The sequence below is a fragment of the Bacillus rossius genome, chromosome 6 (genome assembly GCF_032445375.1).
Source record: "Bacillus rossius redtenbacheri isolate Brsri chromosome 6, Brsri_v3, whole genome shotgun sequence".
NCBI lineage: Eukaryota > Metazoa > Arthropoda > Insecta > Phasmatodea > Bacillidae > Bacillus > Bacillus rossius.
In genome coordinates, this window is record NC_086334.1 from 69,891,354 (window position 1) to 69,904,691 (window position 13,338).

The 13,338-nt window shown below is 37.2% G+C and overlaps 1 protein-coding gene across 2 annotated transcripts in view; it reads right to left on the minus strand.

Moving 5' to 3' along the window:
* LOC134533286 (serine--tRNA ligase, cytoplasmic) overlaps positions 1–13,338 on the minus strand; it is a 109,749-nt gene that overhangs the window by 27,266 nt on the left and 69,145 nt on the right. For both annotated transcript variants that reach the window (XM_063370742.1, XM_063370741.1), the window contains exons 5-6: positions 10,044–10,199; positions 7,617–7,838 (exon numbers count right to left, since the gene is read on the minus strand). In XM_063370742.1, coding sequence (XP_063226812.1) covers positions 7,617–7,838; positions 10,044–10,199 — 378 coding nt within the window. The remainder of the gene's footprint in view (positions 1–7,616; positions 7,839–10,043; positions 10,200–13,338) is intronic.

Here is a 13,338-nt window from a genome sequence, read left to right on the forward strand (position 1 = left end):
TCATTGATCCATTCTCGCAGCTCTTTGTTGTCCAATTTCTCAAGTGGTATATTTGCAGAGATAAACGCCTGTGTAGTTTTCATGATGAACGTTTCTCTGTCTTCTCTCATTTTTTTGGCAACAGTAGTCACTTCTTCTATCGTGGCTAAACGTTTGCTGCTGGAACCAGCTGCACTTCCTAACCTAACTTTAACGTGGTATTTACCGTTGACATGTTTTACAACAGTGTCGCGCCTCTCGTGGTCAACTCTACAATTGCACCACTTGCAAAATAAAATCTTGTTAGAAGCATATAAACCCTCACATTTAAATTCTGTTGCTCGGGACTCGGCAGTAGGCTTTAATTTCGGCATTGTTTTGAAGCAGCAACGTAACGTGTGTAGGTGACAAAGGACTGCCAGTATTTACGCGTACCCAATGTTACCAAGCCAAAATTGTAATAAAAATACCAGTATGAAAGAAGTGCTGGTAAAATAATATGACAATGAAATTGTGTTACGTTTTTAAGAAACTAAACGTATATTAACTCGTGCGAAATCAGTTGGAAATGGACTTAATATTTAACTTTTAGAAATTAGTTTTAAGTCGCGTTTATGGAGTTATATGTTCTCGTATGTTGGCGATTCTGCTAAAACAAAGCGAACGTTAAAACGGAATAATATTTAAGTTGTTACCTCAGTGAACGTGATATTTAACCATTTATCAATGTTAAAAATGTGAATAAATTAGTGCATTCATAAAAATAAAAGAATGTATATATGTATAGAATTTTACGTCACAACTAGTTCACCGATATAGCTAATTTACTATGTATAAAGTTATGTTTTGATGAATGCTTAGTTCGTGGTCTCAAAGTACGGTAATTACAATTAAATTGCAACTTATTCATACTGTGAATTGATTTTTTTTTTAAATCGAGTAAACTTAGCACCTAAAGAATGTATTCGTCATTGTACATTTTTTGTTTTAATGATTGTTTTTCACATTTAGTAGGAATTTCGTTTTATGTCGTTTTTAAGTCCAATTATCGCGTTTTTTCACACCACTATATATCAGCAAACAGTGTGCCAGTAGAGTAGTTAAGAACTGTTACTATACGATCAATGAAGATAATGAAAAGTATAAGAGAAAGGGTACCTACCACTTTGATGGACCCCAGAACTAAAAAAATGTAAAATTGAGTTAACATTGTTTACTGAAACAAAGAAGTAGGTATGTTTCATTTAAATAGCTCCAGGACCATTCAATATATTTGTCACTTAAACATAAATTAACTTATTTATTTAGTAAAATTTGGTGCTTAACTGTACCAAAAGCCTTAGCTAAATCAAAATAACTAACATCTAATGTCTACGTGTTATTACTTTGGAATAAATAGGGCTAAGAAACGATATTAAATTGGTGGTTGTGGTTTTACCAGTTCTAAAACCATGCTGAGCCTCAGAGAAACAGTTTTTAAGGTTGAGTTCAAGATTTTTAAATATTATATTATCAAAGACTTTAGCAAATCCATTCAAAAGTGAAATGGGCTTATAATTTGAAACAGTAAGCTTATTACATTTTTTATGTATGGGAATGACCTTAGCAATCTTTCATTTACAGGGGTGGATGCCACTATCATTACTTTTATGTTTTATTAAAAATATAGTGTAGAAGAGGAACAAGGAGTTGTGAACAACCTTTGAAAAATAAATTTGGAATGCCATCAAACCTGTTGATAGTTTTGACTTTAGGGTTTTAATACCCCACAGAACCACTCTATGATATTGGACAGAGGAAAAGAAAAATTAGTACATATAGAAACTGGTCGATTATTTTTAGGTTTGGAGGTTACAAAAACACTACCAAAGTAATTAGCAAAGCAGTTGGCAATAACAGAATTATTAACCTTTAGAGATGGTGTTTGCTCATAGCCATAGCCATTTCACATAATTTCAGAATTTTTTGTGATCCTGTTTTATTTTGTTATTAATATTGAGGAGCCAACATCTTTAGCGATTAGAAACATAGACTCTTTTGATAGTAAGAAAATCAAGAATAATAAAATCTGTTCATGTTGCATTTATATAATTTATGATTTTTTTAAATTTATTTCAAGGACTGAATAAGTTGTTTAGAGAACCAGTGAGGATATTTAGGTAATGATTTCTTAGACTTTGATATAAAGTGGCTAAAACCCAGAAGCCAAGCTACTTCAGACAATGACCGCGAAAACTTGGAATCATTATTATAAAGTTGTTTCTATAATTGTTCACTGTGGAAGTTCAATAATCTACCACAATAGTTACATTGGACAAATTGTAGATGGCAGACCAGTCATGATCAACAAGAACATTATATGGGCCCAGGTAGTGTTACACATCAGTAATGACAGAGTGAACAGAAAACCTAAGCTCTGCTATCATTTTGTCACACTTCACTCTCTCTTGATGACTTGTGTAACGTGTGGATCTTTTAGTTTCAAAAGGCAAAAACTAATTTTGTCTAGATATAAGTACAGTAAGTCCTCGGTTTACGTCGGGATTACGTTCCTGAAAACTGCGACGTAAATAGAAACGACGCAAAATGAGCCATGTTTCATGCCACCGGCTGACCACGGCCCAAGGTTGGCCGGAAGCGCTGGCATACAGACGTGACAACGGGCAATTTTATCAGCAAATTACAACCGACAGCGTGGGAAACAAGTCCAACTAGTACTTCTCCGCTTTATAGAATGGTTATTTAACCCGCTGCTTTATTACCTTTATTGATTGAAATATAAAAACAGATATATAGTCGTTTGGAAGACATCTTATGAAGAAAAAATCATAAATTGCAGTGAGCTGATACTGTAGGCCTACTACAAACGCATTTAATCACGATAAAGTTAACAACGGCACGTTTAAAACTCCGGCCAACTCAATGATATCATAGCGACTGAAGTGTAGAGCTGTAGCAAACCGTATGTATTTGTTACTGAGTAACGGGTGCGGCATCTAGTAACGAGTAACGAAACGTTACACACGAATGCATTTCGTTACTCACATTTTTCGTATGTTTACGCATGCGCGCGCTTATTCGTTACAAAGAATGATGTTTGTTTATTAAGAAAAGTATAATTTGGAAATTCGTTGTCCAAGTTTTTTACTGTTTATTAAAGGTATTGTGTGTGTAGACAAAGTTTGAGATTGGAACAGAAACAACGTAAGAAAGTATTTTTTACAAATTATAAATATGTATGTTTTTGTTTTTTATTATCGCGTATTTTCACGTTTTTTGTTCTTATCTTAAAAGAGATATTATAATAAAGCTGCTCTAATGAGATTTTATTGTTTCTTGGTTAACAAAAGCTGTTAATTATCAAATACTTTTAATTGTTTATATTCGATTTATTATTATTTACGCGACATCATACTGTACGTGTACGAAATACGACTCGATTTGTTGCTGTTACATAACATAGCATGTTATGCGGTATCAGAAGTAACGAGTAACGATACGAAAGTAACGAGTACTAATTGTTATAGTAACGAATACATACGGGTAGACTTCTTTTAGTTACTTTTACACCTCTACTGAAGTGCCAAGGAGTTGGACGAACAGGGGTAGGAGAAAATGCTGTGTCGTTGCGGGAAGTAGATAACACTTCTACCTGCGAGATACGTGGGTGGCCGAGCGGGCGGGCTGGTAGTATTGCATCACCGCGCGGAGAGCAGCGGAGAGCAGGAAGCGTCCCTCATGATGTATGATAAGATAAGGCGGTGAACGTGTAGCTTACGCTACATAGCATAAATTAACTACCGAAGGAAAAAAAGAATTATAAACGAATTATATACGGTGTTTTGGTTAAAATAAAGATTTATGGTCATTGTAAACGACGTTATTGTGAATCGGCGACAACTTAAAATGAAACATGAGTACTCAAACATTAGCGACGTTAATCCGAAACGACGTAAATCGGTACGACGTAAATAGAGGACTTACTGTACCTCTATGTTTATTTAACTTTCAATTACTTTCACATTAAAATAATATTTAATAAATTGATTGACAAATATATTTAAAAAAAAAATAACTTATATTGACATCAATTTAAAATTACAATATCTAAAGAATGGGCCGGCCCTAATTAGAAAATTACCCCTAATCCTTAGACACCATTAAAACAAAATCAGCCAGAATAAACAGGTTAATTATAAACAATCCCAGCACACTTAGAGCGATTAAAGTCCCCAAAGAAAAGTTTCTGGTCGTTTGATATTTTCAACGTAGTGAGTTAATGTTATTCTGAAGAAATAAAAATACTGAAGGACTGGAGATTTGACGATTGCTGGCCGAAGTTGCTGCTAACGAGTCATCAGGGTGCCTTAGTCGTCCTGCTTGCTGGAGGAAGGACTCGAGGGTGGTGTTCTTAGGTCCGCATCCAGCCCTTGTACCCTGTCATACAGGAGATGGCTTCTAGTGTCAGCCAGGGTGCGGGGCTTGCGAACATGCGGTTGTCATGGACGTTTCCATGGTTTAAAAAAAATAGAAAATATTATAAAGTATTATTACCGAAGCATGACTACTTCTACGTGGTACGCAGACTGACTAATTCTTAAATACTAAGTAGTAGGGATTACATCCCTTGTCTAGCTGATCACATCTTTAAACGACGACCAGAGTAAAGTCTTGATGTGTTACTTGCCGGCAATGTGGTGTGGTCAGTCTGCTGTCGCGGCGCGAAGTCCGTTTGGGGCGGCAGCGAACCGTAATTAAAAGAGGTCAATCAAAGGAAGAGGGGAGGGTGACTTATTTATAAACAGAAGCCTAAACATCAATTTTCCATATTTTTAACTTCAAAAAGACCAACTTCCTACAACTTTATTCCCCTATTGAACCCCCTTAGGGGATGAATTTTCAAAAATCCTTTCTTAGTGCTTGCCTATGTTATATAAGGAACTCCTATGCAAAATTTCATGTTTCTAGATCCACCGGTTTAAGCTGTGTGTTGTCTGTCAGTCAGTGTTAAGAGTTTTATTAAATAGTTCACTGATATCCTTATTAAGCAAGATCCTATTCATGCCAACTGTTGTAAATAAAAAATTAATAATACAGGAAAGCACCAGTACAACGAACTTCAGTTAAACGAAAACTTCACTAAACCGAACTCATTGTTTGGTCCCGTCAAACACGTATATATTAACCTTGAATTTTATTTCATCTTAACGAATTTTACGACGGTCTGTTTCTTCCTGAAACAAAAATATTCACTTGAACGAACAACCTTGAGGCAAATTTTGAAAAAAATTACAATCCAAAAACTTGTACTTAATTTTTAATTTTCTTATTCAAATGTAACAGCATGTACGTAAACAAAAACATAACCTACAACATATTTTCTGACCATAGACAAAGCATCAGCAGAGAGTATGTGAACAGGTTCTTCAAGCGGCCATAGACTAATGACTGAGATACTGTACTGTTTGTATCTATCGAAGCTGTGTATTGATAGGTCCGACTACTAAACTTTATGATCTGAAAGTTGACACATATTTTTTTAGTTTTGTTTTAAAATTCATACAATCTAGAATAACTTTATGTAATTGAATTTACAGTTAAAGTTCGTTGAATTTACACTTGTAGCAAAACTAAATTTTTCTTGTAGACAATTTTTATAGCGACGAATATTTTTGTGTGAGTTGGCTGCAGTGTGATACATAATTGGAAAAGCGTTATACTGTATTAGTTCCGGCTGTATCGTTTTCCGAGAGAACACGTTTATGTTATTTCATAACCTTTTGTGCTCGTGGTACAGTTTAAAAATTCGATTTTTTTTTTTTGTATTCTTAGCAAATTGTCTGGTGCTCGTAAAAGAAAAGCAATAGACCTGAAAACAAAACAACAGATTCTGCAGGCTGTAGACAGGGGTGAAAAAAAAAGGACAATGCGGAAAAATTTGGAATCGCAAATTAAATCTGTCTACTATTCTTTCAAAGCGGGTTACGTATGAAAACCAAGATCTTGCGTTGCCTGATAGCCGGAAGAGAGTTTGTACGGCACCAAACGAAGGCCTGGAGAAAAATCTTTTCGACTGGCTTATGCATTCCAGAGCTTCAAATATTCCAGCCTCTGGAATTGTTCTACAAGAAAAAGCTCGCGAGTTAGCTCTTAAGATGGGCATTGAAGATTTTCAGGCGTCAGGGGGTTGGCTGCATAGATTCAAAGCCCGATGGAACCTTAGTACACTTAAGGTGTGTGGTGAGGAAGGTTCAGTAGACCCGAAAATTCAAGATGATTGGATTGAACGCTTGGCAGACATTACTTCGGGTTATGATAAAAAAGACATATTTAATGCTGATGAGGCTGGCTTGTTTTTTAATCTTCTGCCTGACAGGACATTAGGAGTGAAAGGTGAGACTTGCCATGGAGATAAGAAGAGTAAGGACAGGCTAAGTGTGCTATTCTGTGCAAATAGTGATGGCACACAAAAACTGGACTTGCTTGTTATTGGTAAATTTGCCCAGCCCAGGTGTTTTAAGAATATTAAACACTTGTCCTGTACCTACAGGAACAATACTAATTCCTGGATGAAATCGTCTATATTTCAGACCTGGCTAAATTCACTCGATTCTCGTATGGGTCTTAAAAACAGAATTTTTTTGTTGTTTTTGGACAGATGCCCAGCACACAATGTTGAAACCTCCAAACTAAAAAATGTAAAAGTTGTATTTTTCCCCCCTAATTGCACCAGCAAGTTGCAGCCCATGGACCAGGGTGTCATAGCCAGGTACAACACCATTACAGGAAGCAACTGGTCCAGTACCTTCTGCGGCAGATGGATCACAAAGAAAGTGGATCAGTTGTCCCAAAATGGAACATCCTGCAAGCAATGCACAGGTGCTGTTTTTCATGGAACAGCATTTCTCCATCCGTTATTGCTAACTGCTTTTGTAAAGCAGGCTTTCGCTCTAGCAGCCCTCCACCTGCTAGTGCTGAAAATACTGAAGTGGAAGTGACCCACTGTGAATCTCTGTGGGCACAAATCGGCCAAACATTGTCAGAGGTAACCTTTGAAGAGTTTGCTGTGATTGACGATAATCTCGCAACCTGCCCACCCCAATCGGATGAAGCTACGTGTGAAGAAACATGTGAATCAGAGGTGGATGAACCTAAAGCGGCTGAAGAGGACGAGCTTATTCGCCCAGATAAGAAAGAAGTAATCAATGCTATATCTGTGCTTGAAAGACTTTTTATGACATGTGATGAACTTGTGCATCATATGCCTAAGCTTCAAGAAATCGAAAAGGACGTGTTAACATACATGAACAATAATTTCAAAAAACAAAAAGTGATTGAAGATTATTTTTCAAAAAAAATAGTTTTTTCCTTCATGGATGGATTGATATGTACATATGTATATGTACTTTACAGCTGTTTGTTTTCTGTATTTATTGGTTTGAAATTGCGATCAACAATATCGCTATACATATTTATAACAAGCTTATGTTTCAGTATAAAGAACTTCAGTATAACAAACTCAATTATTTTTTGGTCCCTTCATGTTCTTTATAGTGAAGCTTTCCTGTATGTTCACTGAAACCGTAAACTTAAAAATAACTTGCATGTACCTGGTTGGCTGTGTAAGTGGTACCGACCTTCTCAAACTGGTGCACCCTGAAGATGCCTCGCGTGTCGCGGCCGTGCGACCCCACTTCCTGGCGGAAGCAGGTCGAGATGCCGGCGTAGCGGATGGGCAGGGCGCTCTCCGGGATCCACTCATCGCGATGGAATGCTGCGATTGGCTGCTCCGAGGTCGCTATGAGGTACTTCTCTTCCAGCTCCTTGTCCTCTCCTTTCTCGCTGCCTTTACCCACAACCTGCACAACCGCCCTCTGGTGACTGTGTGCTACACCTTCACACGACCACCTCTCATCCTGACGCTCGGCCGATGAACCATCATCACCAACACTTGCAACAGCTGAAACCACTGCTGGTTTAACAACCATGCTGAACTGCTTCTGCCACCACCGAGCATTCGCACACATGATTTCAACATTTCAATGAGCATAACGTCTATCATGGGCGAAAAGAAAATATGTAGGATTCCCGTGGAAGAAGTGTGTGTGTGTGTGTGTGTGTGTGTGTGTGTGTGTGTGTGTGCGCGTGTGTTTGTCAGCGGATGTTACAAGTGCAAGCTGGCCCCCTCAGCAAGGGGCTTTTTGATTGCATTGGAGGCCTGTGCCTAAGGCAGGAATTCTGAATTTTTACTGTTAAATGTATAAGAGCATAACACTCAATAAAGATATAGACTTAAAATTTGTTACAAATTGACGTCGACCGGAGCTTCGCCCCACAAGCCTGGTTGGACTAAACTTTCTTCCTTGACCTTCACCGGTTTCTTCCCGGCATGGAATTACCGAAGTACATAGTCTGTAAACAAAGCCGTGACCTTGAGCTGTCCTTTCTCCTGTTCTGAAAGGGTGGGGAAATTCGTTGAACTGAACAAAGCACGGTCAAAGGCCCCGCCCGCGTATAAGCCCCCCTCCTTGTTTTGTAAACATTTTTGAGAAAAATTAAAAAACGTGTTTTTCTGGGTTTATCTGAGGGCAGGGCAGCTTGGCATGCAGCAAACAACAAGCCATGTATTGTGAGCGGCGGGAGGTGATTTTGTAAGTGTCCGTTCTCAGTAGGACCGTCGTGAGGCATGCCAGACGTAAGCAGTTAGTCCTATCTCAAACGACATAAAGATAAAGAAAGGGTCTCGCGCCCGCTGCCGCTGTGTTGATGTGGAGTGTTGTCGGAGAAGAAGAGGGGAAGTTAAGGAGGAAGGGAAGTGGGTCAAGGATTCTAACACTCCTTTGTCTGGTTGGCTGGATAGCTGGCAGGAGGGAGGTTAAGCCACGCCTCTGCCTCTCTCCCCCCCTGCCACAGCGCTGCCTCTGCCTCTCTCCCCCCCAGTCATAGCACTGCCTCTCCCCCCTGCGGAGTCGTTGCCTCTCTCTTCCTCTTGCCACGTCGCTGCCTCCCCTGCCATTCCTCATTAGAACAAAGACGCACGACTTGAATAGAACACAAAATTTTGTATTTTTGTATTTTTCCTCGCATAATGTCCGCACCCTATTTTTTTGGCCAAAAATGTGGTCAAATTACTACGGACATTACGCGAGCGATTACGGTACATGCATTATTTTTTTTTTTTAAATTAAATTTCTATGTACCGTGTTTTCTTGCATGATCGTCGCACATTTTATTCTAAAATCAAGTTTGAAAAGTAGGGGTGCAACGATTATGGGGAAATTTTTTTTTTTGTTAGATAAAGTATTCATAAAAACCAAACCCATTCATGGAAAGTACGTTTATTTACAAAGTGAAGTATAAAAGAGCATGCCAAACAATTTAATTTAATAAGTCATGCAACAAAAAGCTTTTCTTCAACTTTAAATAGAAAAACAAAATCTGTGATCCAAATGCAAGCGAAACGAACGCGTTACTACTGTAGTAAACACCATGAGTGAGCGGATTATCATATATAGTTAACTCCGGTTACGCATAGAGATTGCGCATTGCATGCGATAAAAGAGGGTAAGAAAAAATAAGCTAACTCTTTCACGATAAAGTGTAACTTTTTTCGACAGGGCTTCAGCAAACCTTTAGACTGTAGCAATATATTATCACCAGAGTAGTTAATATTGTTAATTGTATAAAAATATCTGTTTGAGGGGTCTGTGCAGACAGTGTGACAGGTTCCCTCCCACTACGAAATGCACCTAGCTGACACTGTGGATGTAATTTGTGGCCCAAACAACTGTGTTAAATCCAGCTTTTTCACTTATTCTGCACTATGTAAAAATCTTCAGAATCTTTGGAGTTTTTTTTTTAAATCTCTCGTAGTCAAAGAAAATTATGTTCTGATTACACTTTGACTTTCCAAAGCCTTTGCACACGCCAATACATTTTTTACATAAAAAAAATCATAAATCTGTAAACAGTTAGTTTTCATGAAAAAAATTAACTAAAGCATGTCTTCGTGAAGAGAAGCAGCAATTGTCTATCAACATATGTGAGAAATAGCTGACTTGCACCTTGTAGAGCTCCTCGTCGAACTGGGACAGCTGAGCCACCTGCTGCATCACGTCCTTGCGCATGAAGAAGGGCGTGTACAGGGGCTGGTAGCCCTTCGCCAGCAGCTTGCGCAGGGCCAGCTGAATGAGGGCCAGCTCCAGGAACACCGCGGGGCCCTGCCACAGTCCACAGTCCACAGTCCCACCAGCTGCCACAGCAATCGTAGCAATCACGAGCGGTTACGGGTGCTAAGCCGACACTGTGGCAAAGAGTGAACGCAGAGAAACTAGAGAAACCACGTGTACAATGACGTGAACACAGAGTCAGAGTACAGCCATCCGCAGGCCGTCTGCATGTTGCTGCTTACACATGCATTTTCTCTACGGAGTGTGTCAACTCACTCAAGTAAATTTTCAATTTCAATCGCCAACTACTGGGCCTGTTGCATCCTACACCAGGCTGGTGGAGCTGCCACCTATAGGCCACCACGCGAGCTGATAGTTAAAGGAGCACAGGAGAGAAGAGAAGACTGGAACAGAGTGAAGCAGAAGGAATGGTGGAGGGACAGAAGAAGGAGGCATTTACTTTGCTGATCTGGTCACAGGCTGGAAGTAGTTGATGATGATAATGATGATGATGAGGATGACGAGGATGACAACGATGATGATGAGGATGATGATGCCAGCTTAATATATATTAAATCTTTGTGCAGAGTCTGTCACATGACACCCAACCAACCAGAGATAAATGTTGCAAATCTTGCCAAAGTCTTAAAGCAGGTATTTTAATGTGAAACGCTATACATTTTTCACAGTTTTTATTTGTATTGCTGTCACTTTAGAGACATTTAATTTGATAGATGATCAAAAAACATTACACTTTTTTCTATACTATATATCCAGCTTTTAGTGGAGAGAAATTTTTTCAACCCATTTTAAAAAAAAATTGTGTTTGACACTGGAATATGCCATTTTATACTTAATTTCTACAGTTGAAAAAAAAAATTACCTACAATGGCAACACTGTGTAAGTGGTTCTCTCTCTTCCCAAAGTTTACCAGCTTGTTTGCTACGTTGAAAGAAGGCCTCCACTGACGCGCAACCAACTACAGCTCCTAGCTGCCTACTCCATACTTGCCAACCCGGGTAAGGGAGAAACTTTGCTTCACTCACATATACATATCTAGGTACCACTTTATGCATAATTAATACCGAAATTTTAATAAAATAAAATAAAAGTATTACAAGTGGAATGGTTCTAGTGCCTGATGAATCTGAAATAGCTGACATTTACACTGACTATACCTCTAAAAAATGTCTTTGTTAACATATGGGAACATTTTTTTCTAAACATAAGACTTGCAAAATTAAATAATATAAATAAAAATAAACACAAAAATAATGACCATATTACTAAGATGACCACAGTCTAAACAAAGATTGCTCCTTTTGAATATCTGTGATTTCTATATTTGATCCAATCAAGTCCAAGCACTTCTAGGTCTGCTCTAATGGTAAATAATAAATGAGTGAACAGCATGTGCTAATGACATAACTTAACAATTGCAAGTAGTTTCAAAACATGTACACATAGAGACCATTTAATGCATAGTAACTAATATAATAAAAAAAAAGCAACAAAAAGAGTGTTTGTTACAAAAAACTATAATAAAACCAAAGTTAGTTAAAGATGCAAATAAATATGCTACATATTTTTTGAAAAAACCACTATCACAAAGCTATAATTTGTTTTACTAGTAATTATTAATTTAAAAATAAAATTAAAATAATAATTTTGACAAACTGTTATTAATATAAGACGTTGAAATTTTGCGTCCCTTTGCTTCTCTTTAAAAACAATCATTAAATATAATATATACCCTCTTTTATCGCATAATCGTCACACTCGCATAATCATCGAACCTATATTTTAGGCCGTCAAAATTGGGGTAAAAGGTCTCATGTAAATGTCGCATGTTGTTTTTGGTCCCGTTGTTAGATGCCGTGCGGTTTGTGTAGGTATCTTTTCCGTATAAAACGATGTATTTTAAAGTACATATCTTATATTTATTCGGACATTACAACATACTTATTTAATTAACGAAAATACGAAATTGTCTGACGTGTAAATTTTCTTTTGAAGAAGTTTAATTAACGTTATAACCTTTATATGTGGATCATTCCAAATGAACTCAACAAATGGGTTTTGCCACGTCATTTTACATTTTGATGAAACTTGGTAGGGCATACGCTCCAATATTCTAGACTCAAAATTAATTTTTATAATATTTAAAAAAAAAAAAATACTTTTTTTTTATATGGCCTACTGTTTGCAGCATGGACCAGTAAAAAATAACATTTCACAGTAATTTTCTAAAATCTGCAGAAATTTTATTTGAATCAGGAACAATGTCTATTATGGCTCATTTGAAAGCTTGAGAAAATTACATTTTTTTTGTATAGTCAAAGTTAGATTTCAGTTAAGCCCAATCATGAGATTTTTTGACTTACATTTTAGTCAAAAAAGTGATTTTTCGTGGATTTTTAGACTTAAAAAACTTAATGAAGGATTCAAAATAACATGCCCGTAATTTTACCTGTTAAGCTAGTAAGTTAGTAGTAAGTGCAGAAAAAAAAATTGAACCGTTATTTAAAATCCTTCAACATAAAAAAAAATTCATAAAATTTATACATTTCTTAAAATTTATGTTTTCAGAGCTCAAAAAATACATGTGGGACAGGTTAAAATAATGTGAAAATATTACAATACCAAGTCCTTACAGTGTAATTTAAAACAAAAAATAATTAATGTTGTTATTCCCAAGGGTTTAGTTACCATGAGCTTTTGAAAAACTGTGTAACACGAGTTACATAGCTAACTGTACACGAGCACAATAACATTAATTATTTATCAAATTGAGCTACATTTAGGTCTTTATATATAAATTATTGTTTGAATATGAATTACTTACAGATTTCATTTACATTAATTGTATTGCCTTATATTCATTCAGAAGATTTGACAGGTGTTCATTCATCTGTGGTGAGATGTTGCGACATCTGCCAGTGGCTGCCATGGACAAGTCTCTGGGGGAGAGAATGCTGAGAATGTTCTTTTTCTGGACCCATGTGTTGTTGTCACAAGCTGACTTCTTGAAAGAGGTGCCAGGGCCTCGAGGATGGAAAAAGTGAATCCTATATTCGTCTTCAGTATCGTGAACCTTCACTTCAAGAACTTCACCTAACCACCACTCTGTATCACACACAGAGCACACGTAATCCCTCAGTTTTGGATGTAGTTTTGTATGATTTGTAA